Source organism: Hippopotamus amphibius, chromosome 9 (assembly GCF_030028045.1).
Source record: "Hippopotamus amphibius kiboko isolate mHipAmp2 chromosome 9, mHipAmp2.hap2, whole genome shotgun sequence".
Classification (NCBI taxonomy): Eukaryota; Metazoa; Chordata; class Mammalia; order Artiodactyla; family Hippopotamidae; genus Hippopotamus; species Hippopotamus amphibius.
The window spans coordinates 142,929,198-142,953,181 of record NC_080194.1 but is presented as its reverse complement, the minus strand read 5'-3'; the positions used below and the strand labels follow the sequence as shown (position 1 = coordinate 142,953,181).

Below are 23,984 nucleotides of genomic sequence, written 5' to 3'. Positions count from 1 at the left end.
GCCTGCGCTCCAGGAGAGAGAGGACCCCTCCCACTCTGCCCCCACCCCGCCCCCACACCCGGTCCACGGGCTCGCTGGGCACGCAGCTGCCTTCAGAGGCCAACTCAACAATAAAACCAGATCCCGCGGGGCCGCGGCGGAGCGCTGGGTTGGGGGAGGGGGGGTTCAGCTACTCGACAGGCCCCGACACGCCCCGCTGCTGCCACGAGGCGGGCGCAGGCCTCTCCCGCGTCACAGGCGTGGACACGCGCGACTGACCACTTGGCCGCAGACCCACGGCAGAGGCAGGGCTGCCCGACCCCAGGACCGAGCGCCCGACCACCTCACTGCCTCTCACACTCTGGAGCGCGCCACGATTCTGACACGCGTTTCAGGTCCTGTCTACACAGCGTGCAGCTCTGTGGGCCGCGTGGACGCCCCCCCGCACCGCCCCGGAAGCAGGAATCCTGTTGCCAGCACTGCCCCGTGCAATCTCCTCGCGGAGCCTGTCTGCCTGCCACGCGCCCTGCCTGGCCTCCCCACCGTCCATCACCTGCCCTACAAGCCCCGCGGACATCCTTGTTCCGGAGCCGAGAGCCTCTCCGTCGGGGACACGGGCGCGGAGCCCTTGCTCACTCGAGCAGTCAGACGACGGCATCCAAGGGCAGCTGGCAGCTCTGACCCCAGGGTCTTCCTCGTCTCTCAGCCGAGCTGCCTGGGACAGACCCCGCGGCGGGAGGAGAACCTCAGCGACCCAGCCTGTGCAGTGGTATTTCACCCGTGTCAGAGGCTGCACTGCCTTCAATAGATCTCAGATGTCCGATGGGGAAAATTAAATTCTGGTAATAAATGCAGCCTGACCTTGGAGAGGGAGACGCCCCTCTACCCTCAGGTAACACGTGCTGCCTGTTCCTCAGTTCACAGGCCCCACAAGCGGACGGGCCTTCCCCCTTGGGGGAGACGTCCACCTGCTGCTCTTGGGGACCCGTGCTCTGTGCACCTGCCACGTGCCGGCACCAGGACCCCAGCAGGCACTGCACACCCTGTGCCCAGTGCGGCTCTCACGGCCCACAGGGCAGGGCCAGAATGTGGGGCTTAAGGGGGGCAGCTTCCTCCAGGTCACGTGGGCTGCCAGAGACAGAGGGGATCTGGCCCCAGTTGGCCTGGTCCACGTGGGGCAGGAGGGCTGCGGCTTTCAGCGGGGTGAGTCCAGGGAGGGAAGTGTGAGTGGCCACTCTGATGTGGGGCAAAGTCAGTGTCTTGACCTCCCCCCTACAATCCTTGTAGCTCGATTGCTTACATAAATGGGAATGAATAAGTCACAAAATGGTTTGGATTAAATAAATAAGAGACAGGCCTTCCTCCTTGGAAACAGCGTTGCTCCGATGCAGCCTCTCCCAGGGCGAGCTGAGGCTTCCCTGGCAGGACTGGGGGGCCTGTGCGCGGGGCACTCGAGACGTCCTCTGTGGGCCCGGAGGCTCCCAGAGCCTGTGGCAACCCCGTTCTGCGCCCACGGCAGGCACCGTCACAGCTGTCCCATCAAGGCCTGGCGGCCGGCCTCGGGCCTCACCTGCTGGCGATGACCACACAGACAGAGCTAGGAGAGCAGACACGTGGCCGCCAGAGGCGCTGAGCTCCCAGGCCACCCACCCCAGACCTCACTGCCACGTGCACGCCCCAGGCCTCTCCGCTGTGCCGGGGACGGTGCCAGCTCTCCGGACGAAGGGCTCACACCTGGACCCAGCCAAGAGCCCGTCCCCGCCCCTGCAGCCCAGGGAGCAGGTCTGCGCTCAGAGGCTCCTGAGGCCCTGTGCCCGGCCCTCTGCTGCCCTCGGAATCCCACCCTCCAGCCGGTGGGCCGTCTCTCCTCAGAGCCAGCCTCCCTCCTCAACACCCCCACGGCGCAGGCCCCTCGCCAGGCTCTCTGTCAGGCCCTGGGGCGGGGGGGCTGGCGGACACGTGTGCGTCGGGGAAGAGTGGACTCGATCGCCTGGAGCCCAGATGTGGAAGGCGGGCTCCGGGGTGCAGGTGCGGACGGAGGTGGAGGCCAAGGGGCAGTGCCGTCGGCTCTCTGACCCGGCCCAGGCCCTGGCGGCCTCTGGACGCGTCCGAGAGGCCCTTGAATGGCTCTGACCGCCACCCCTCCTCTCTCACCAACCCCAACACCTGGCCCCTCCTGGAATTGCAAGAGGCAGCTGTGAAAGCTCTGTGGGAAGGATGCAGCAAAAAATAAACTGCACTCTGTTACGTAAAGGCTGCTGGAGAGGAGCGCGCCTCACCCCGAAGGCAGAGCTCGTATCTCCGGAGATCCACGTCCCAGCCCGGAACCTGGAGACTGGTTTGCCGGGCGGGCGCGCAGAGCAAGTGAGGGGCAGGCAGGCGGCTGGCCAGCCAGACACGTCGGGTCTCTGAAGAGCCCAGCTGTGCCTCTGTTTTACGGAAAGCGCACCGGCCTCAGCCACTCCATTTCCTTCTCACCAGTCTGCAGGCAGAGGGCAGCGCGCGGGCGCAGCAGCGGCGGAAAGGGCTCTGCTCTCGCGCTCGGGTCCCGAGGGCGGCCCGGCCCAGCCCCGGCAGCAGCTCCCTCCGCGCTCGGTCAGACCCCAGCCCACTGGCCACACTCTGGGATGGAGACCGGCCCAGGCCCGTCAGAGGAGGGGAAGCCACAGCCAGCCCTGCCTGCTCTACCCCTTCTGTTCCGGGGAGGGCTGAGACCCACACGCGGACAAGACGGCAGCAGGAACGCACTGAAAGACATGCGAGGCTCTTGGGGCAGCCCCAGCGGTCCTCTTATCCAAGTCCCCCCTTGCCAGTGGGCCCGAGCTGTGCCCACGGGGCGGCCTGTGCCAGTCTAGCCAGCCTGTCCTGCTCCTGTGCCCTGTGGACAGACAGACTCCCAGCAGTACCACCTGCTCCAAGGACCTCTGTCCCGGGACCCCTCAAGGCCACGGCTCCCTGCTGGTGGGCCGGCCTGACCCACGTCTGAGTCCAGAGGGTTCCGACGGTACAGCAAGTGCTGCCACCGCCTACCGGCTCCGTGGCAGGCCCAGCCCCCTACGGGGAGAGCCGCCGACGGGGGAGAGCGCAGAGCTGGGACGGGAACCCAGGGTCGCCGGACCCCAGGCCCAAGGCCTGCTGCCGTGGCCAGGGAGCTCTGAGTGGCCTCGGCCCAGGCAGCTGGGTCAGGCCGTCTGTTTTCGGGGCTCACACTCCTCCCTCGGCCCCGGGTTCAGAACCAGCCTGTCCTGTGCAAGGCCCAGGTCCCCTGGACAGGATTCTGAGCTCCTCAGGGAAGACGTGGTCTGATGAACAGCCTCCCTGTGGCCCACGGGCCTCTGCCCCTCCACGTCCACCTGCACGGGCTGCTTCACCGCAAAGGCACGGCCCTCCTCCCGCCGCGGGGTCCTGCCGGGTGCCTGGGCAGCGTCCCCACGCGGTCCCTAACCCCGGTTCCACCACCCCCTGGAGGGGTGTGGTCTCCCGCCGTGTGTTGTCAGGGCACCACCTGTCCCTTCACGGCGCTCGTCACCACACAGCAGTGTTTCAAGACCCTCCTGGCTGGATGGCGTCTCCTGAGCGCGGGAGGCGCAGCAGGTCCTCCGGCCGTGACCCTGTCCCCAGGCTCTGCTGCCACTTCTGCCCGTTCTCAGCCACACCCTGAGGGAGGTTCACCCAGAGCAAGCCCTGCCCCGACGCGGCGACTGGAACACGTGGCCAACCTCGCTGCCTCCTGCAAAGGCCGTAAGAGGGAGGAGAGGCAGCGGTGCCCGGGGACACGCCTTCAGAGGACGCGAGAGGGGCGGGGACGCGGGGAGACGGGTCAGGGGCCCCGGGCGGGGGGCGAGGAGGGCGGCGGGGGAGCCGGGGGCCGAGGGTCTGCGCGAGGGGGTCCGCCCGCTCCTGCTGCCCCCGCGCGCGCTCCCCTCCAGCCCCTCCACCCCCCGGGAGGAGACCCGCGCTCCTGCTCCCGCCGCGGGGACGCCGCGTGCGGCCTCACGCACACAGGCCCGCCTCAGACGCGCGCTTCCCGAGACGCTAACCCTCGGCTGCTGCCCGGCCCCACCCCTGCGGGGGAGCGGCGGGAGGGGGCGGGTCTGCGGCCACCCTCCTCCTAACACGAGGGCAGGAATGAGACAACCCGGAGGGACGGAGCGTGAGGAGGGGCAGCCTGCACGCTCGTCAGAGGAGGAGAGGAGCGCCGGCCCCGCCGCTGGCTCAGGATCGCGGAGGGGCTCGGGGGGAGAGCCGGAGACGCCTCCCAGGAACGCACCGCAGACACAGACGCGCGGACGGCACAGAAACGATGAGACACGAGGCTCCGGGAACCCCAGCACCCCGCGCACAGGGCTTCCACACAGGGAGGTCACGGGAGGCGCGGCAGAGAAAACGTCAGGGCGGCCACGCACCGTCCCCCGGGAGCCAAGGCCGCGTCGTCCCGGGCGGAACAGGCCGCGCGAGACGCCGGGCCTGCAGGCGCAGCGGGAGCCGGGGCCGCGGGGCCGCCGCGTCTCTGCCCACCGCCCAGGTCAGACCGCAGGCCCGACACGAGGGGCGCCCGCGAGGCTCTGCGGAAACCGGGGGCCCGCCGGCCGCGGTCCACGCGGCCAAGTGCCAGCTGGTGTGGGAGTGGACGAGGGACGTTCTCACCTCACACGTGAGGGTCTCAGGGCAGCCCCGTCCCCGCCGTCCTCGGCTCCCCACAGACACGCAGGGAGGGGGCCCCGCGGAGGCAGACACGAGGCAGCTGCCCCGAGGGGAGGCGTCCCGAGAGGGCTGGGCAGGGCCCAGGAAGAGCTGACAGGTGGTCCGCTGTGCCGGGAGCACCCAGAGGCGAGTGCCGGCTCTGCAGAGCCACCGGAGGCCCCGGACACCAGCGGGAGGACCAGGACGCAGAGGACAAAACCACCCCCCGGATGGGAGACATGGCCCATGTAACCACGAGACGCTGTGTGCTCCAGCCGCAAGAAACACATACAAAATCACAGGACCCTAAGGGCTGAACACCGATTCAACCAAAGGGGAGATACAGCCGCGTGGGGCGTTAGCAGGGCAAGAGCACGTGTGTGCGTGCGTCCCTGTGCACGGGTGTGCACACTCACGTGCATGAGCGCGCGAGCGCCTCACCCGCCTGAGACCTGGATCATGTGTGCAGTGTTCAGACACAGGGTGGGAGGCCCAGGGGCGCAGGGGGCCACGTCTGCCCCCTCCAGGTCCAGTCAGCACCTGGCTTTTTATTCCCATGAGTGGGACCTCCCCCGCCACTTGGTGGCCAGGGAGGAAAGGCCACCGCAGCACCAGCCTCCTCGCGGCCCACGGAGGAAACCCTGAGCACCGTGGCAGCAGGCAGGACCGGCTCCCTCCGCCCCTCCCGCCCACACCCGCTCGCACAGCGCTGACCAGGGTCACGACGGGAGCTTTCGTCCCTGAGACGATGGGTGATAAACACCCAGGGCAGCCGGGGGCCCAAGGACCGGGCTGGGGGGAGGCAGTGACGTCACCAAGAGTGGCTGGCACTGAGACTGGACCCCCTACCAGCCTCCCCCGCCCCCCTCCAAGAAGGGACCCTCAGCGGTGGGCGGACGCCGCAGCGGGGGAACTGGGACCAGCTCCGGGCACGGGAGGGCTGCCCGTCCAGCGGGGCTCCCGCAGTGACACTGCTTAGAGGCTGGAAGCAGCTTCTGAGATTGTTCTTTGGGGACTCAGGACAGAGTCATTTTTCTTTCTGAAAAGTGAATGAAACCACTTAAGCAATGCTGAGATTTTCAGGCTTTAAAAAAGCAACAAAAGGACGGATACTTCCCGTTAGGACAAGCAGCCCTGGGTCCAGGCTGAGTCCGCGGCTGTTTCTAAACGCGGGGCACATGGGTCCACTCCCAGGACGCCAGCATGAAAGGCAAGAGGAAGGACTTCGGGACGGGCCGGGGGAGGCTGCGGGGGGGCCAAGGTGCTGGGCGGGGGGGCACTGTCTGCTTCCCCGAGAGCCAGGACCACCCGCTGCCAGCTCCAGTCCAGGCCACGAAGGCAGTCTGTGTGCCTCTGACCCCGTGCCCTCTGCCCTCTGGTCTCCGGGCACCCCGGCTCCCGTTTACACGGGGGAGGGGTCTCTGGGGCAGAGAGGACGGTCTCCAGGGCATGGCAGGGGCAGCCATGGCGGGATGAAGGGGCCCATCTCCCCGATGCTCGCCAAGCTCATGCTCTGCGGCCTCATTTCCCCGGCGCATCCTTGGGAGCCTGGACCACTGGCTGGTCCACGACAGGCAGACCAAGGCTACGCGCGCTTGGGGCCCGTGCTCCTGCTGCCTCTGCCGGGCCTGGGCGCCGAGACCACGGCCCTGCTGCTCTCTGGGACTGGCGGCCCACAGACCGTCGCCGACCGCGCCAAAGGCGAGCCGGCGGGTGCTTCCGGGCCTCGGGCCTCCTGAGGTCCCGCGGGCAGCGCTGGGCCCGCACCGGAGACTGGCCGGGGGTCCGCAAGGGGCAGGGCTGTGGCTCGGGCCCAGGAGGATGGCGGGTGGGGCCTCAGGTCCGCCACGGAGGGGGGCCTCGATGTGCGGGTGCTGGTGCTGAGGGGGAAGGAGCAGGGACGGCGGGCGCACACCTGGAGCTGAGCCGGGGCCGCACGGCAAGGCCATGGGGAACCCCACAGCTGCTGGACGTGGGGCTGGGTTGGGAGAAGGCTGGGGGGGGACGTGTCCCCACGTAGCAGCAGGGTACTCGGGGAGTGGGTCCCCGCAGGCATCAGAGGCCACAGAGGGGCCCCGCCCCGTACGGGGAGCACCCCTGCGAGGGTCGGGGTGACGCAGAGCCCTCCAGGTGGGGCCCAGGCCGACCGGGGGGAGAGAGGTGCTGGTAGAGCCGCGCGGCCCCCCCACAGGCGCTGCTGCTGCAGGCCCCCTTGGCCGCGGGCGTCCTGGGCGGTGAAGCTCGCTGCCTGGCGGACCCCTCGGGAAGCAGCCCCAAGCGGGGCCAGGCTGCCAGGGCTGAATTACATCTGGTAACTTCTAAACTATTTCAGTTTCATATTTTTCAACATTTAATAATTAGACATCAAATATTGATGCAATTTTATGAGTCACCGTGGGAGCCGGCACCGCAGGGCTGGGACGGGGTGGGCGCCCTGACCCAGCTGGCCCCCTGGAGGGAGGAGGGGGCGCGCTGTCTGCGGACGCCGGCCCGCACCGCCTGCGCAGCAGAGCCCGGCTGCCGCCCCAACGCGGCACGAGCCTCTGCCGGTCCTCCTGGACGCTGCCTCCTGTCCCAGATCCACGTTCCGGGAGAGGAGAGGCGCCTGTGTGGTCGGCAGGCACTGAGGGGCACATGCCCAGATGGCTGGGCGGCTCCAGGGTCCCCGACGCCCCCCGCTGCGGAGCGCTTAGGCAGGAGGCCTTTCCAAGAAAGGGCACAGCGGGCACCACCGTCCCCCGTGGCTGGCTTCAGTGACTGGAGGCCAGGACCCTGACATCCACTGGCCAAAGCCTCTGCTGCCAGAGGGGACGGCCGTGCTTGAACTGCCTGCAGCCAGAGAGCCCAGAACGGCCTCTCTGTCACAAGCCCGCGTCCCCTGCTGGGCCGGAAATTGCACGTTTCACACGCGAGAGGAGACACTGGGGCCCTGGAATTACACGCAGATGAGCAGTGCGCGTGCCCGCTGCCAGGCTGCCTGGCAGACACCCGGCCTGGTGAGCGTGGTGCCGGCTTTCAAACGGGCATCTCTGTGTGATTAACCGCTCACTCTGGCAGGCAGGTTGTCAGCGTGCACAGAAATGATCTGAAAAGACACCAGCAATTACAACCCACCCGATTACGGGGTGGGAGAGTCCCGGGGGGACAGGCAGACGCGGATGCGACACCACGCGCTCGGGAAGACTCCCGCCCCCACCGCCGAGACAGCAGCCGAGGCCCCCGAGGACGGCCCGGCCCCCAGCCCGAGCAGCGCCAGGCTCCCACCCCGCTGCCTCCTTCCGGAGCAGAGAACCCGCAGAGCCTGGTGGAAGGCCGCAGCCTGCCCCTCACCTGGACTCAGGGCAGCCCAGAGAAGGGCAGCGCCCTACTCAACGTCACCCAGCCGGAGCGCCAGAGAAGCAGAATGTGCAGGCCAGGCCTTCAGGGTGGGATGCGCCCCTGAGGGCCCCCGGGCAGCGCCCGCACGGCTGTGAGGAGCAGCCCTGTGCGCGCCGCCACGGTTGCAGAGGCTGGCCTCCTGCCCAGGCCACCAGCAGGGCCTCTGGGGACCCGTGTCTGGGTCTTCCTGGAACTCACTACCCTTTGACTTTACTCACCCACCTGCCTGGGTGCTGACCCCCCATTTCTCCCGAGTAAAGCGCCCCCACGAGGGCGGGGACCTGGGCTGCTGGCAGCAAGAAGGGGAGACGCTGGTCCGGCGCAGACGTGACGCACTCCGCACGCGCTGCCTCGTCGTAAGCTTTGGGACGACCCCACGAAGTATCACTACGTGCGTCCCCAGCTCACGGACGGGGAAACCGAGGCTCAGGCAGCCAGAGGCAACCCCCCGAAGCTGCGCTCACACGTGTGTATGCGTGCACACACACGTCCACGCGCACGCCAGGGCCAGAGACCACCCAGAGGAGGGGCAGGCGACAGCCCCGCGTCTCCCAGTGGACCGGAGGACCCCCGCTTAACGCGTTTCCGACAGCCTCCACGCGCGCCCGCGGGCGGTTGCCAGCGGCTACCTGTGCAGGGGGAGAGGCACCTGGTGGGCAGGAGGAGGAGTGGGGCGCAGGCCTGCTGGCTCGGGGCAGGGGCGGGGGCGGAGGGTGCCTGCAGGAGGCTCCAGCCGGGCCCACTATTAACTGCTGACAGTGGACTCACAGAAGACTAATTCCCTGGAAGGAAAGCTGCCTCTCAGAGAGGGAAGCCTTTTCAGAGCTCATCTTTTATTGACTGAGTCATTTTCAAGTCAATCTGTCTGCTTTCGGCAAGACAAGAGTTTTAAACCCTCTCTCTCCCTCCTTTGGAGATGAGGCGGTCTATTAAAACCCGCTAACGTGTGCAGCCAGGCCTCAGATCCGAGCCGTGATGACTTCCTCGGACGACAGGAGATTAAGGAAGAGGACCTCAGAACCAGATCGGCCGCAGGCTCTGGAAGGAGGGGCGGCTGGAGCAAGGACGCAGGCTTCCCGGCACGGCCAGGCCCGGGAGGACGACTCCCGGGAAGACGGGGTCCGGGGTGAGAAGTGAATCAATGCAAAGCAACTGGGCTCTGCCTGTAAGAAGGACTGTGCTAGATGCACACGCCCAGCCTGCAGGGCGGGGAAGGAGGTTCCCTGGGGTGGTTCGCCTCTCACCACCAAGGACAGAGGGAGCCTCCTGGCCCTCTCTGGCCTGGACAGCAGCCCTGGTGCCCCAGCACACAGGGCCCCGTTTCATAATCCACAACGGCCCGGCGCAGCAGGCAGTGTAGGCTCCGGGTCAGCCTCTGCCCAAGGAGGAAGCTGAGGCTCAGAGAGGTCAAGCGATGTGCCCGAGAACACACAGCGGGTGGTGGCGGGGTCAGGACTGGAATCCAGGTAGTATGACTTCTGCTCCTGGCGCAGGGAGCGGGACTCCGCCTGACCACCGACGACGTGACAGCCCACGGCTCCCACCATCAGGGTTCCAACAATCCACTGACCCCGCTGCCCCTCCCACCGCTGTCTGGCCACGGGACATGCCTCCCGCTTCCACGTGTGCCGGTTTCCACCTCTCCAGAGGCCCCCCGACCCCAGAGAACCACCGTATCACCAGTGCCCGCGAACATCCGGCACAGCAAGGTGGGGGGGAGATCCTCCTGGGGGCGCCCCCTGCAGACCCCCGGGCTAGAAGCGGCAGGAAACGGACTCGTCCCAGGGCCCCCGGGAGGAGCGCAGCCCAGCGAGACTTCAGACGCCAGAGCCGTCAGATGACGCATCCGTGCCGCGTCGTGCCACGCAGCGTGTGGTGGTTTGTCAACGGCGGCCGCAGGCGCGGCCCTGGGAGGCGCGGGGGTCAGACCTCTGCCTTTCTGGGGCCGTGCTCTCCCTGCCAGCAGCGGCAGTGGGGCGGGAGCAGCCCCGGCGCCAGAATTTTAGGAACAGCCGCCAGTCGCCCCAGGGTGCCCTGTGTGCCGGGCAGCACCCTAGGCTCGGAGGACACGGTCTGGACAGACAGGTGAAACCCCAGCCCTGTGGACGTCACATTCCAACCAGGGACACAGATAAAAACACGTAAAGAAGTAAGACGGGCGGGATTCCAGATGGCGCCGTGGACGACAAGAAAGCTGGCAGAGGGGCAGCCGTGCGGTCAGGCCAGGGCAACCCACCCAGAAGGGAGCCGGGGTGTCCAGCAAGGGGCCGCCCAGGAGAGGGACAGCGAGTGCAAAGGTCCCGAGGCGGGACTGTGCTGGACGGTCCAAGACAGGCAAGGGAGGCCCCCGACTCAGAAACGCGCCCAAGACGCGAACAGTCTCTAATAACAACGGTGAGGCTGGGGCCTCACGCCGTCAAGGCTGCAGGTACTGGTGCGGGTGCGGCAGACGGTCCGCGCAGCAGAGCCTCCAGGCCAAAACTAAGCCTGTCAGCTGATTCTCAAAGAAGCTGCAGAAGCAACAACTGGACACCTGGGTGGGAACAGACAAACCTTGCCACCCTTTACAGGTACACGAACTCACTGACGTGGACCTCAGGTCTCCACGTAAGAGTGTCTAGAAGAAAACAAGATCACAGCCTCAGGGGAAGCAAAGATCCTTCACGGCAAACAAAGCACTAAGCACAGAAGAAAAATGGACAGATTAGGCTTCACTGAAATTAAAAACTTGTGCTCATCCAGAGGCAGCATTAAGAAAATAATTAGAAGAAAACAATCTGGTTGGAAAATGGGCCAAAGATTCACGTAACCATTTCGCCAGGGAAGATGCACGCGTGGCTGAGGAGCGAGTGAAAACGTGCTCCCGGGATGTGCAGCGACGTCCCACCCGTGACGATGCTCTGACCAAAGTCGGGGAGGGACAGGAGCACCCGGACCACGCACAGCGCGCCCACCCTGGAAGACCACTCGGCAGTTTCGTAAGTCAGAGCTAAACTCACCACAGAATCCAGCAGCTCCACCCCACCCAAGAGGCGCCCGTGTCCACACAGACGTGGATCCCGGTGTTCACAGCGGCTGGGGGCGGGGGGACGGACCCGGTGGGCGCAGCTGACGCGGGAGACACAGGCACAGGGCACGCGCGAGGAGGGCCGCTCGTGACAGAGACGAAGCGCCGCGGGGCCTGGAAAACACCGTGGCGGGGGCAGGGGAGCCAGGTACAGACACCCGCGTGCCGCTGCGTGAGCCCTTCTGTGAGGCGCCCAGCGAGGACCCACCGGCACAGCGCGCGGATCGGCGGCAGACGGGCTGCGGGGCAGCAGACACTGACCGCAAGCGGGAAGGGACCCTCTGGGCTGACGGAAGTGCCCGCAGGGAGACCGCAGGGACAGTCGCACAGCACTGCGCCCTGCCCGAGTCCCTGTGCACGCTGAGCGGGGGAAGACTGGGAGTCTAGGGCTCTGGGTTTTTTTTGTTTTGTTTTTTAAAAAGACTGTTAGAGCAGTGTTAGGTTCACAGCAAAATCGAGCGGAAGCTACAAAGATTTCCCCCAAAACAACACAGGCCCCTCTCCCGTCATCAGCACCCACCGGCAGGGGGGCACCTGCTGCAGCCGGGGAACCTCCCTGACGGGGCACAGCCACCCCAGGCCACGCCGACCCACTGCCCGCTCGGGCTTGGGTGTGGACACTCGCGTGATGACACGTACTCACCAGGATAGCTTCACTGCCCTGAAAACCCCGTGCTCCCCCCAGTCACCCCCTCCCCCCAGCCCCCGGCCCCCACGCGTCCTACTGTCCCCACAGCTCTGCCCTCTGCCGTCACACAGCTGCAGTCAGGCCGTACGTAGTCTTTCCAGACTGGCTTCCTGCACTCGGTGATACGCACGTGAGTTCCCTCCACGTCTTTTCGTAACCTGACAGCTCCTTTCTCTTCAGCGCGAACGATATTCCACGGTCTGGATGGGCCACCGTTTATCTATCTAGTCACCTACTGAAGGTCAGTAACAGGTTTTGGCCGTTACGGGTTTTCACGTGGACCTAAGTTTTCTACTCCTTCGGGTACATGCTAAGCAGAGTGGCTGCTGGCTCGTGGGTAGTTTTGTAGGAAACCACCAAACTGCCTTCCCAAGTGGCTGCGCCCCCCTGCATCCCCAGCAGCCACGGAGGAGAGCGCCTGCGGCTCCATGTCCTCACCAGCACCTGGCTGTGCTGAGCAGGGGGGTCTCACTGCAGCCCGAGGAGTTCAGGTCTGAACGTGCTCGTTCTGCGATGAGCAGGCGACACCAAGCGGGGGCGTCACGTCGAGAGCCGGGAGCCCGCGAGAGGGACGCACAGGGACCCCACAGATGCTGCAGACACAGCTCTTCTCCAGACGGAGGCCCAGCCGGGCCGCTTCTGCCCGGGTGGCCCCGTTGCCCCAGGAACATTCCCGCCCGCCTGTTTCCCGAGCAGGCCGCCTGGCCCCGGCCGTTGGCTCCGTCCCCAAAGCGGTGGAGAAAAGGGCTGGGTGGAGGATGCTGGTGGGCTGGTGGCGGTGCAGGGGGTCCGGTCCTGCACTGGGGTGCCGAGTCCGAGGGCCAGGGCCACCGCGGACGCGTTCACGCGGAGCAGGCGAGGCAGAGCGGGGCCGGCAGCTGCCGGGACTGGAGGACACGCCCCTTCCTCTGCCCCGCTGCCTGCAGACCCGGAGGTCACATTACACGACTTCTTTACAACTCCACTTAAACACCTAATTGGTGGTGTCGCCCTTTATCACCTGACACCAAGAATAAACAAACTGTGTGCAGAGAGAACAGCCTGGGACACACAGTGATTAAAACGCCAACCGGCTTTCAACAGAGCGCCCTATCTGGAAGCAGCCGAGGAGGGGACCTGCCTGAGGCCCGTCGGGGGTCTCGCCCCGGCACCCCCGTCCCCGTTTCCTCTGCTGGGTTGTCTCGGGCTCTGCAGAAGCCACATCGGTGACGGTGTCGACGGTCCAGCGGCACCGGGCAGTCGAAGGCGCGGCGGCACTCCCTCAGGCCGACCCGTCCCTGCTCTGACCCCACCAGCAGGGACCGCAACCTCCCCCACCCCTCTCAGCAGCGTCTGTGCAGACCCCTGCCCTCCTGCCCCCTGGGTCACGCGCCCGCGTCACTGAGAACGGACGTGCCCTACCCAGGTACTGGCACGGGGCTGGAATCCAAGTCCTCCGACGCCTGGGCCCCTGTCCATCCTCGGCTCCCAGGGTCTTTCTGGGGCTCAGGTCCTGCCTCCAGAGTGGATGCCTTAACCCGAGCTGCAGGCCACCTTCTGTGACCGAATCGGGGGGAGCTGCAGGTAAGGGACTCTCAAGCCATTTCTGTCTCTGCAGCCATAGGAGGTTCTGCCTGGCAGACAGGCGCCCGCGCGACCGGGTCCACGGCGCTGGAGAATGGCAGTGGTCACATCGTCACTGCTCCCTGCGGGCTCCGTGCTCCAAGGACGCAGTCATGATGGCCCGGCAGGGTGACCAGCCGCAGCTCAGAGCCCAGGGGGCTGAGCTGGCAGGTGGGGCGGGGGCAGGAAATGGCCCAGATCACACAGCAGGGCCTGCAGTGGGGATTCTGCAGCGCGTGTGGCCGGGTCTGCACCTCAGCAGCCCAGGACAGCTGCGCGAAGCTGTGGCAGCCCCTCCTCATGGGCTCAAGAGGCCCTTTCCTCTGGGACCAAATATTAACTTAAACGAAAAGAAATTCATGGAGCTAAAGGTTCCACCTACTCCAGGGGCTGGGGAGCCTCCCTTACACCATATCCATCTGTCTGTCCACCTGTCAACACTTCAGGGCTGGCGCTGGGTGAGGCGGATACAGGGTTGGACCCCAGCCCCGTGGAGCCCCGCGGAGCCCCGCGGAGCCAGAGGGCCCTCGGGGCGCCCGCCCCTGCCCCCCTGCACTGCCTTTTCCTCACCCTGGCGCTGAGGCCCCACCTGCCGACAGGTGGCCGACCTCCCCATGGGGACGCGGGGGCATGAGCCGTCTGGCAGGTGGGAAGCAGCGCGGGGAAGAGCATCCTTGGATGCAGGAGTTGGGGGAGACTGAGACACAGACCAGGCCCCTCTAGGTGCAGACCCAGGGCCCCGAGCCCGCGCTGAAGGGCAGGGCCACGGAGACCTTGTGGAAAGGAGACGCGAGGGCTTCTGGTCCAGACAGATGGCACAGGCTCTCTCCCCACTCCTCCTGCCGAACACGGCTGTGCGCTGTAAGTGACACAGAAGCGACCTTGGGAGAACTCCGAGAGCGGGAAGAGGAGGGTGGAGGGGCTTAGGACCCGGGGCTGGGGGCACAGCACCAGGGACGCTCACAGGCTCCTGACGGAGGAAGGTGGCCTGAACCCCAAGTTTCTGGACCCAGCCCAGCAGCAGATGGTGGCTGGAGTGGAGGCGGTGTGCGTCCTGGGATTGGTGCCTGCAGAGGGGCTCTGAGCACCCAGGGGGGTGCGCCAAGCCCTGGCCGGGAAGGAGGGCCTGTCTGGGGCCCTTCTTAGTCCCACAGGCCCGACACTCCCCTCACCTACCCAGAGACACGGAACGCAACAAAGCTGAATATTCGCTCACCAAAGTAACGTATATCTTTAATGCAGTGTCAGTGAAAACCAAAACCTCAATGGCTTTTTCTTGAACTCGACAAAGCACTTCTGACATTCACTTAGAATAATAAACAGGTAAGAAAATCTAAATGAGAGGAAAAAAGGGGAAATGCTGTGTTCTGTGCCAGATACTCAAATATAACTTCAGTTATAAGTACTAAAAATACGGCACAGAAAAAAGAACTAGAAAAACAGAAAGCATGGAAAGACATAAGGACACGTGATAAACCTAGAGGGCAAGGGACGAATCTCTGATCAGCGGCACCAGGGCAGCCGTGCAGTTAGCCTGGGAAAGACCAGTCCAGATCTTGACCGTACTCCACACACAAAAGCACGTTCCTCGCGGATCAGATCTCTAAATATAAAACGTGCACCGAAAAAAATCACAGAAGAAAAGAGAGTCACTTATCAAATCACTAAAGGACTTTCTAAGCTCAAATGGAATAAACAGATGAAATTCCAAAATAAGTTGAAACTTTCTATACAAAATAATCATAAAGAAAAATGAGACGTTAAGCTTCTGTACCAACTGAATAAAAACAGGTACAGGAGCTCTGGTCATGACGAGGCCATCCGGAAAAGAGGAAATAAAATATTCTTCCTTATTACTCACCAAATGAGATGCCATTTTTATTAAAAAATCTAAAATATGCAACAAAGTTGGCGTCTGCAGTGTATATTCTGCAAGGTCCAACTCAGGTGCAGACGTGCGTGACTGCCCCCTCCCCGAGACTCAGGACAGCCCGTCGCCCGAGCGTTTCTCTGCCGCTGGCCCCGGCCCAGCCCCGCCGCCTGTGGTGCGTCTCGGACTTGCTCCCCTGGCCTCCCAGCCCACCCACCCGCAGAGCCCCTCACCCTGGGAACCTCGGGGCTTCTCGCAGACCCGTCGCAGACACCGGCACGCTGGCTGTAGGCTACTTCATGCTGGGCAGCAGGACGCGCAGCTGCACCCGCCGGTGACCCGTCCACCAGTTAAAGGACGCGTGCGAGGCTGACAGCTTCTGGTGACTGCGTGATCCCGCTAGAGAGCCACAAGCTCCAGGTCTGGGAAAGATGAAGACAGTACGCCCACCCTGCCTTTCACGAAGGCACCGATCCACCTGAGGGAGGCAGGGAACAGCCGACCAGCGACCCGGAGACGCAGAAGCACAGGTGGACGGAGGAAGGAGCCGGAATCCGAACCCTCACCGGCCCAGAGCAGACATTCCCGTATTAACCGCGGTCTGGACCAGCCTGGGCAGAGAGGACGGCTTCATGACGCTGACTCCTCGCCCGTGAACGCAGCGACCCTCTCCATTTACAGACAAAGACTTTGACTTCTTGCTCAATGCCCCATCGTTTTCAGTATGCAGCTCTTTTATGTGTTTTGTTAGAATTATACCTAGGAATTTCATTTTGGGGAGAGTGAACAGGAATGGTACAATGTCTGAGATTTCAGTTTCCACGTGTTGGATGCGAGCATACACCGCATACATATTATACACACATCATATACAGTGACTTCAGCAGGGCTGCAGGATGCAAGACCAATACACAAAAATCCAAGCTGAACGCACTTCACTCGTTAGTTTTGTTCGGTTTTGTTAACTTCTTGGAATTTTCTATATAGACAAACACGCCATCTGCGAAGAGGAAGAGTTCTGCAGGCCTCTCCTCTTCTCACCGCTCTGTCCAGGACTTGCAGCACGTCTGATGAGGGTGTGAGAGTGGACACCGACCTCAGGAGAAAAGCGCTGACTCTCTGACCATCAGGGTGGTGCCATATGGGGGTTTGTGGACAGCCTGCATCTGGCTGGGGCACTTCCCCTTCTCCTAGTCGGCGGAGTTCTTACGGGTACTGAGTGTTGTCAAACGCTTCCACTCCATCCAGTGACCTGACCCTGCTGATCGGGTGGCTTCTATCAGCTGACACTTGAATGCGGCATCAGCCCTGCGTTCCTGGAAAAAAATCAATCAATCCCTATAGGTTTCGTTTTTTGTCTTGTCACTGATTTTGAAATAACAGCAATATTGGCTTCCTAAGGGAGTCGAAAAGTGCTCTCTATTCAACTTTCTTGAAGACACTGTATAAACTGGTGTCAATTCTTCTTCATCTGCTGAGAGAGCTCACCAGCGAAGGGTTCTTTTTTGAAAGCTTTGTGAGTATGGATTCGATGTGCTCAATAGTTACAGGACTACTCAGACTACGTACTGCACGTTGGGTGAATTTCATAGTTTCGAGTTTCCTGAGGTGGTGGTTGCTGTTTGGACCCTGGTACCACCCACCCCGGGCGCAGAGACAGCCGGGAGAAGCCCACTTTCTGGCCCGCCCGGCCCGCCTCGCTCACCCTCTGCCGGCCCAGCGCCAGGCCGTCTTGCGGGGGGGCAGCTGCGGCCGACGGAGGCCAAGACCCTCGAGAGAGGACCTTCTCTCTGCGCGCAGGGCTGTGGCCCCAGGGCAGGTCGAGCCCCGCCGCCCTCCTCTCTGTCCCCCGCTGGTGCGGGCTGTGAAGGCTGCCGCGGCCGCGGGCAGGGCAGGGCCACGGAGGCCTCAACGTCTGGCCGGAGGCCTGTGGAAGGGGCCCTTGGGAACCGGGGAAGGTCGGGGCTCAGGGAGAGGGGACTCCACGTCCCACTGTGCAGTATGGACCCTGAAAAGCAGCCCTGAGCTGGGCGTGTGGGGCTCTGACCCTGAAGGGCCGTGAGGCCTGGACCGGGCCAGACCACTGCCCGGGACCCAGCGGCTGAGGGGAGCACAGCAGGTTTCAACACTGAACTGTGAGTAGAAACACGGCCCTCGGAAGGTGGCGGGAGCTGCTGACGGACCCCGCCCCGCAGACGCCTGCTGAAACCAACAGCCACGGGACGCATGTTCTCCAGACTTTCACCAAGGCCTGAAAATGCGCAAAACGCCCAGGACACAATCCAAAACCGAGCAGCACATGCAGAACCAGGAGCACGCAGACCTGCTGGGAAGAACCCAGCCGACGGGCGCCGACCCAGGTAACGGGGACGCCGGGACCCTTGGGCGCTCCCGGGGGGTGGGGAAGCGGCTACGCGACAGCCTCGGTCTCCCTGGAAGGGGCACGGCCCCCCGGCAGTGGGCTGCAGGAGCCCGTCGGCGCCCCCCACCCTGTGCAGTGACAGCCGTCACGGCCGTCCCAGGGACCCCTGGACGGGTGCCCGCGTGCTACGCCCTCCATCCCCCCACGGTCACCCACACCCACCGTCCGACCTGAGGTACACGTCTGTCAATCTCTGTTTTTTACACAGAAAGGAAATGATCTGAACGACCGCAGGTTCTCATCAAAAACCACGGAGGCCAGAAGGTCGAGGGGAAAGCTGCCGACTCAGAACTTCACGTGCAGCAGAGATGCCCTCCAGGAGAGAGGGCAGCATACAGACACGGCAGACGAGGGGAAGCCACGAGAGCGTGTTTCCACAGCACGTGCCCTAGGAGAAATGCCAAAGGGAGCGCCTCCTGCAGAAGGAAGCAGCCGCTGAGGGAACCTTGTTCTTTCGGGAGTGAAGGAAGAGCAACAGGAATTCTGAACGTCTAATAGGTAGAGCTCACGAACTGTCGTCCCCCCGTATGTTCTTCAGAATGTGAGTGACAATTAAAATCAGCAACTGTGAGACTGTACGGTGGGCATACACAGATGAGCACCACCCGGGGTGGGGGGGCGTGGGAGCCCTGCGTCGTGCCAGGGTCCAGGGTCTTCCATCCTCCAGCGGGGAAACGTTAATCACAGGTGCACTGCGAAAACACGCACACTGCGATCCCTGGAGAAGTCACTTTAGAAAGTATCTAGAATTAAAAAACTAAGATAAGTCACACTGTAATACTGAAAAATATTCAAATAACCTTAAAATAGGTAGAAATGAGGAAGCAGGAATAAAATACAGAGAAGGCAAACAAAACTAATTGTAAAATGGTAGGCCTAAATCCAAACGTATTCAGAAACTATCCTGGACGTCCGAATGTACTTACCTAAGACAGGATACACACTCTTACCAGGTCTACACGGAAGATTTAGTGGCTGACAGTATTGGCCACCAAACAAATCTTAAATTAAAAAATAATTTTTGAATTACATGAGGTGTGTCTCCTGAATATAATGGAATTAAAGTGATTAATAATTACTCAGAAAATCCCCAGACACGTTGAAATTAAGAAACACACGTCTAAATAATGGTCGAATCACAGAGGACATCTTAAAGGAAACTTGAAAAAATTTAGAACTGAACAAAAATGAAAACATCACATACTAAAATTTGTGGGATGCAGCTAAAATGGTGCTCTGATGAAAATTTACAGCACTAAATGCTTACATTAGAAAAAAATCTCAAATCAGCAATCTCATCTTTCACCTTAAGAATCTAGACAAAGAAAAGCAAGATAAAATCAGAGCAAGTGGACAGAAGGAAGCAATAAGGAAAACAGCAAAACCTGGTAAAATTGAAAACGTATCAACAATACAGGAAAGGCAAGGAGGCCAAAAGCTAGGTCTGTGGGAAGATGAAATGGATAAATCGCCAGCAAAGCTGACAAAGAGAAAAAAAGCAAAGATACAAACTGCAAAAATCAGAAAGGAAAGAGGTGGCACTGCTGAATATTCAGCAGAGATTATAAAATGAGAGAATCGGAGAATTTTATGCCATTAAATTTGACAACTTAGACACAAAGGACCAATCCTTCAAAAAGCACCAACGACCAAAACCCACCCAAGATAAAACAGATAACCTGATATTTCTATTGTCTTAATCCATTTGGGCTGCTATAACCAAACACCACATGCTGGGTGGCTATTAAGACAGACGTTCATCTCTCGTTCTACAGGCTGGAAGTCCAAGGATCAAGGTGCCAGCAGATTTGGTTCTTGCTGAGGGCCCAGTTCTGGTGCTTGCTGTGTCCTTGCGTGGTGGGAGGGGTGAGGGAGCTCTGTGAGGTCCCTTCTATAAGGGACACTAGTCCCATTCATGAGGACTCCACCCTCATGACCTAAGCGCCCCCCCCAAAGGCCCCACTCTCCTAATGCCATCACACTGGAGATTAGGTGTCCACATACGAGTTTTGGGGGTATACAAACATTCCGTCCATTGCATCTGTAACTATTAAAAACAAAATCTACAGGCCCAGAAGGTTTTACCAGAAATTCTACACAACATTCAAAGAATAAATTACACTAACTCTACACAATCTCCTCTAGAAAACAGAAGAGAAACACTTTGCAAATCATTTCATCCATTATGACGATACCCAAATCAGACAAGGGCAGAACAGGAAAACCTTGGACCAACATGAACAAAGACACAAGAACTACTGACAAAAAAGCAGCTGGATTCAGCAACATACAAAAAGAAAAATATACCACAGACCAGGGGAGTTTATTCTAGGAATGCAAGGCTGGTTCAGTTCTGAAAATTTCCACAATAATCCACCCCACTGAGAGTCTAAGGAAGAAAAAACAAACAAACAAACAGATGAACCTTTCAAGTGATGCAGAAAACGCATCTGACAAATCCAACACTCAACATGATACACACTCTCAGCAAACTAAGACAACGAGGGGACCGAGCACGGGTGCCTCAGATAACCCACAGCTGAAGGCACGCTCACCGGTGAAAGACCAGGACCAGGAAAAGGCCAGGGTGCCCACTCTCACCATCGCTGCCCAACACTGTCCTCAGGTCCCACTGGGGCAACAGGGTGAGAACGTGAGATGCAGCACATCAGGTTTAAAGGGATAAAGGAAACAGTCCCTATTCACAGATGACATGATTGCAAAGAATAAAAAACAGAGCCCTCCCGGAGCCGAGTGACACCAGCGAGCTCACAGGCTGCAAGCCCGACACAAACACCAGTCGTATCTCTTTACACAGGCCCAGAACAACAGAAACAATAAAGACAAACACACGCTTAGGATAACTCGAACAATTAAAAAAACCCAATGACACACAAGTACATTTCTAACAAAACACGTAATTGGTGTGCGTGCTGAAAACCACAAGATGCTGATGAAAGAAATCAAAGAAAACCTAAATCAGTGGAGAGACACGTGTTCTGGACTGGAAAACTCACCACAGGAAAGACACAGATCCTCCTCAAACTGATCTATAGATTTATTGGATTCCCATATAAATTTTAGCAGGATTTTTGTAGATACTGATGTGCTGAACCTAAAGTTAAACGGAATGGCAACATAAGTAGAGTTGCCAGAACGATTTTGCTACTGATTTTAAGACTTACTATCAAGCTACCAAGACAGTGCAGGGACAGACCCTCAGATCAGTGGACAGAAGAGAGGGCACGGAAACAGAACCATGTAACTTGGGGAGTTGGCTTGACAAAGGTGTAAAGGTAACGGATGGAGGCATGATATCATTTTCAACAAATGATGTTGGAATAACTGGACATTTACATGAAAAAAAACCCCAAACAAAAAAGTACCTTAACCTAAATCTCACATTATAGGCAAAAATTAACCAAACGGATCACAGATTTCAATGCAACACTAAAAGACTTAGTTTAGAGCAGAAAACATAAGAAAACAGTGTCTTCACCTTGGGTTTGACAAAGTTCTTAGACCCGAGCCCTGATCACCAGAGCGCATCCACGCTCCACGTGTTTGCCCTGAGAAAGACACTGGCGGGAGATGGAACTCCCCACTCGAGGCAGAGACAACAACCCAACAAAAAAATGCGCGAAGACTTGGAGAGAGACTCCACCCACCCGAGGGGACACAGGAACGGCTCCCGCGCAACGAAGAGGCTCCGCATCTTCACACACCAGGGAAACGGAGCCTGAATGTGGCGGGACTCCACCGCGCTGCCTCGGGATGCCTGAAGGGCCCGCTGCCAGTGGGCACGTGGAGCCGCGGAGCCCCCGCCTGAAGCTGGCGGTCCACGAACCACGTGACCCAGCCATCCTGCTCCCCGTGTTCACCCTGGAGAAACACACGCACCTTCACAGGAACCCGCACAGTTCCTGCCTGTCTTCAGTTTTCAGGTCTGACAGCAGTCTGGCCGTGTCTGACCCACCCTCTGTGGGCTCAGGTTCCAACATCAGCTCAGTCTGAAGGCTCTGCAGTGCTTTTCAGGTCCACCTGGCACGTGCTGCCTGGGGGCTGGCCAGACAACCGTGCTTCAGAGACCCCAGCAGGCCTCCCTCCCTCCTGCTGCAAGGCCGGGAGGTGGCGGGTGTTCTGCTGGGGCGGGCGGGGCAGGGAGGAAGGCCGAGACCCAGGCACTCCTGCGGCTCCCCAGAACCCACCTGGGGACGGGGCTGGGGGTGCGATTCTCATCGCCGCCTCCCCCTTCCCTGCGGTCTCCCTGCCTGTTCGGAGGCAGTGCCCCCGAGCTGAGAACAACGAGCTGGGGGAAGCACAGGGCAGGACTCTTCTTGCTCAGGCTGGGGACTCTCACCTGTGCCCCAAAGGCTCTACGTGGCCAGAGGCCAGCTCCTGAGCCAAGCACGGCTCTCTGATCTAAGTTACGAGCATCTCTAAGACGCGGGCAGGCAGACCGGTGGCCACAGCGAACCCGGAGTCCATCACCCTGGGCCGGGTGCCGAGCCGTGTGGGGCCTCGGCATGCTCACGAGGGACCCCTGGTGCCCGCGCCTCCTTGCTCGCCGTGACGTCTCCCTGAGCGCGGGCCAACCCAGGATGGCCTGCTCCAGCCAGGTGCCCTGCGCCCCCTCAGCCTCTGCAAACATGATCCCCACGCCCAGGGCCTGCTCTGAGACCACCCTGCTCCTGCGGCTCTTCCCTGGCTGAGGTCCTACTGACCCTGTGTGGCTGCCGGCTCGGGTCCACTCCGTCTCCCCAGCTGCCATCACACCTGTGTTCACGTGTGAGTGCACAGAGGCCTGGGGGGCAGCAGTGACTCGGGCCCAGCCGCCACGCCCGGCACCCGGACAGCCCAGCTGGCGCGCCCCCCGTGCCCCATCCTCGCCCTGCCAGGTCAGCTCTGGCTGAAGGGGGAAGGGGGTGAACCCTATCTGTAGAGAGAAGTAGACCCAAGACGAAGAGCAGGTGGTGTGGCTGCGGTAAAGCTGGCCTGTGGCCGCCTCCCTGGAGTGCCCTCCTCCCTGGGCAGAGCAGATGGGGCTCCCGGGAGGGGCCCTGGCACCCCACCCCCTCGGGATCAGCTGAGCACAGTTAGGCAGAGACACATTTGATCACCTCTGTGTGTAGCTCAGACAAGATTAGGTTATTTTAATATTAATGCATTACTTAATCAAACCACGATTAATAATCTCTCTGGCCCAGGCTGGGTAAGGTGGGGAGCCACTCGAGGAGCAGAGCCAGCGGGGTGAGGGCTGAGGTTTCAGGCTCCTGCCAACCAAGGGCCTTATCCTTGGTAGGGGTTGTTTAGCGACTCCTTTGTCAGAGGTCCAGGAACACCTGGTGACAAGCTTCCCCTGCCTGTGGGAGCACAGCCACCTGAGGCTGGGGGACTGCCCTGCACCCTCTGTCCCTGGCGCCCACAGCAGCTCCTGGCCTGGTGACAGCACGCTCAGATGTCCTTAGGAGACGGGGGCACCCTCTGCGGCCCGGCTGGCTCCTTCCCGGCCACCCGGTTCTGTGCTCGTGCCATCGCGGAGACCGCGCCCACCCACACGAGCCCCTGGGGCATTCTGCAGGCCCAGCTCGAAGCCCACGCCGTGTGCACAGCAGACAGGACTCGTCCAGAGGTGGGGCAGGCCAGCCCAAGAGGTCCACAGGGGAAGGTGGGGCTGTCTGTGGGGCGGGGGTTTTTGTGGGCGCCCTACTTTCCTCAACATGCCTTTGGAGGTCAGGGGCCTCCACGTGCTGAGGGAGGTCACAGGTCAGAGCCCTGCAAGCCTGGCCCCACTGCTGGAGCCCTGGGCACTGAGGTGGACGTGGGAGGCCCGGGGAGAGAGTCTGCTGAGTTGTGACTGCTGACAACGTAGAGCTTGGCGAGGCAGCAGTAAACCCACACGGCCTCCGCGGAGGCCAGCAGCTCCTCACCGCGCCCGCCCCACAGGCCAGCCGCCCGTTCAGCTGCAGCAGCACCACCGCCAGCTGTCTCCCGGCCGCTCAGGAGCCACCACCGAGGCACCCGGCTGTTCTCACGGCTCCCCGGGGGCAGGGCTGACCACTGGCGGACGGAGGAGCACCCGCCAGCCTGAGGGTGTGGAGGGAGGGCCACAGGGTTTCTGCCAAGAGCTGGACAGACCCTGGAGCGCGGCCACGGGTGACTGAAGGCTGCAAACCTGGTGGCGGGTCTCAGGGCTTCCTTGCCCACGCAGTTTCAGGGGGGACACTCCCCGGAGGACCCTGAGAACTGACCCGGCCCCCCTCTTCCCGCTACCACAAGGAGGGAACTGGGGTGA

At 61.5% G+C, this 23,984-nt stretch overlaps 1 protein-coding gene across 11 annotated transcripts in view; it reads right to left on the bottom strand.

The window, feature by feature from the left end:
* The window catches only part of MAD1L1 (mitotic arrest deficient 1 like 1), a 352,049-nt gene that overhangs the window by 74,933 nt on the left and 253,132 nt on the right, over positions 1-23,984 (bottom strand). Inside the window, exon 18 of one of the 11 annotated variants that reach the window (XM_057695715.1) lies at positions 14,670-16,583. The exons of 9 other annotated variants lie outside the window; for them this stretch is intronic. In XM_057695715.1, coding sequence (XP_057551698.1) covers positions 16,570-16,583 — 14 coding nt within the window. In that variant the 3' untranslated portion in view covers positions 14,670-16,569. Of the gene's footprint in view, positions 1-14,669; positions 16,584-18,368; positions 18,433-23,984 lie in introns of those variants that run through there. One more of the 11 variants, XM_057695716.1, reaches the window with a different exon arrangement.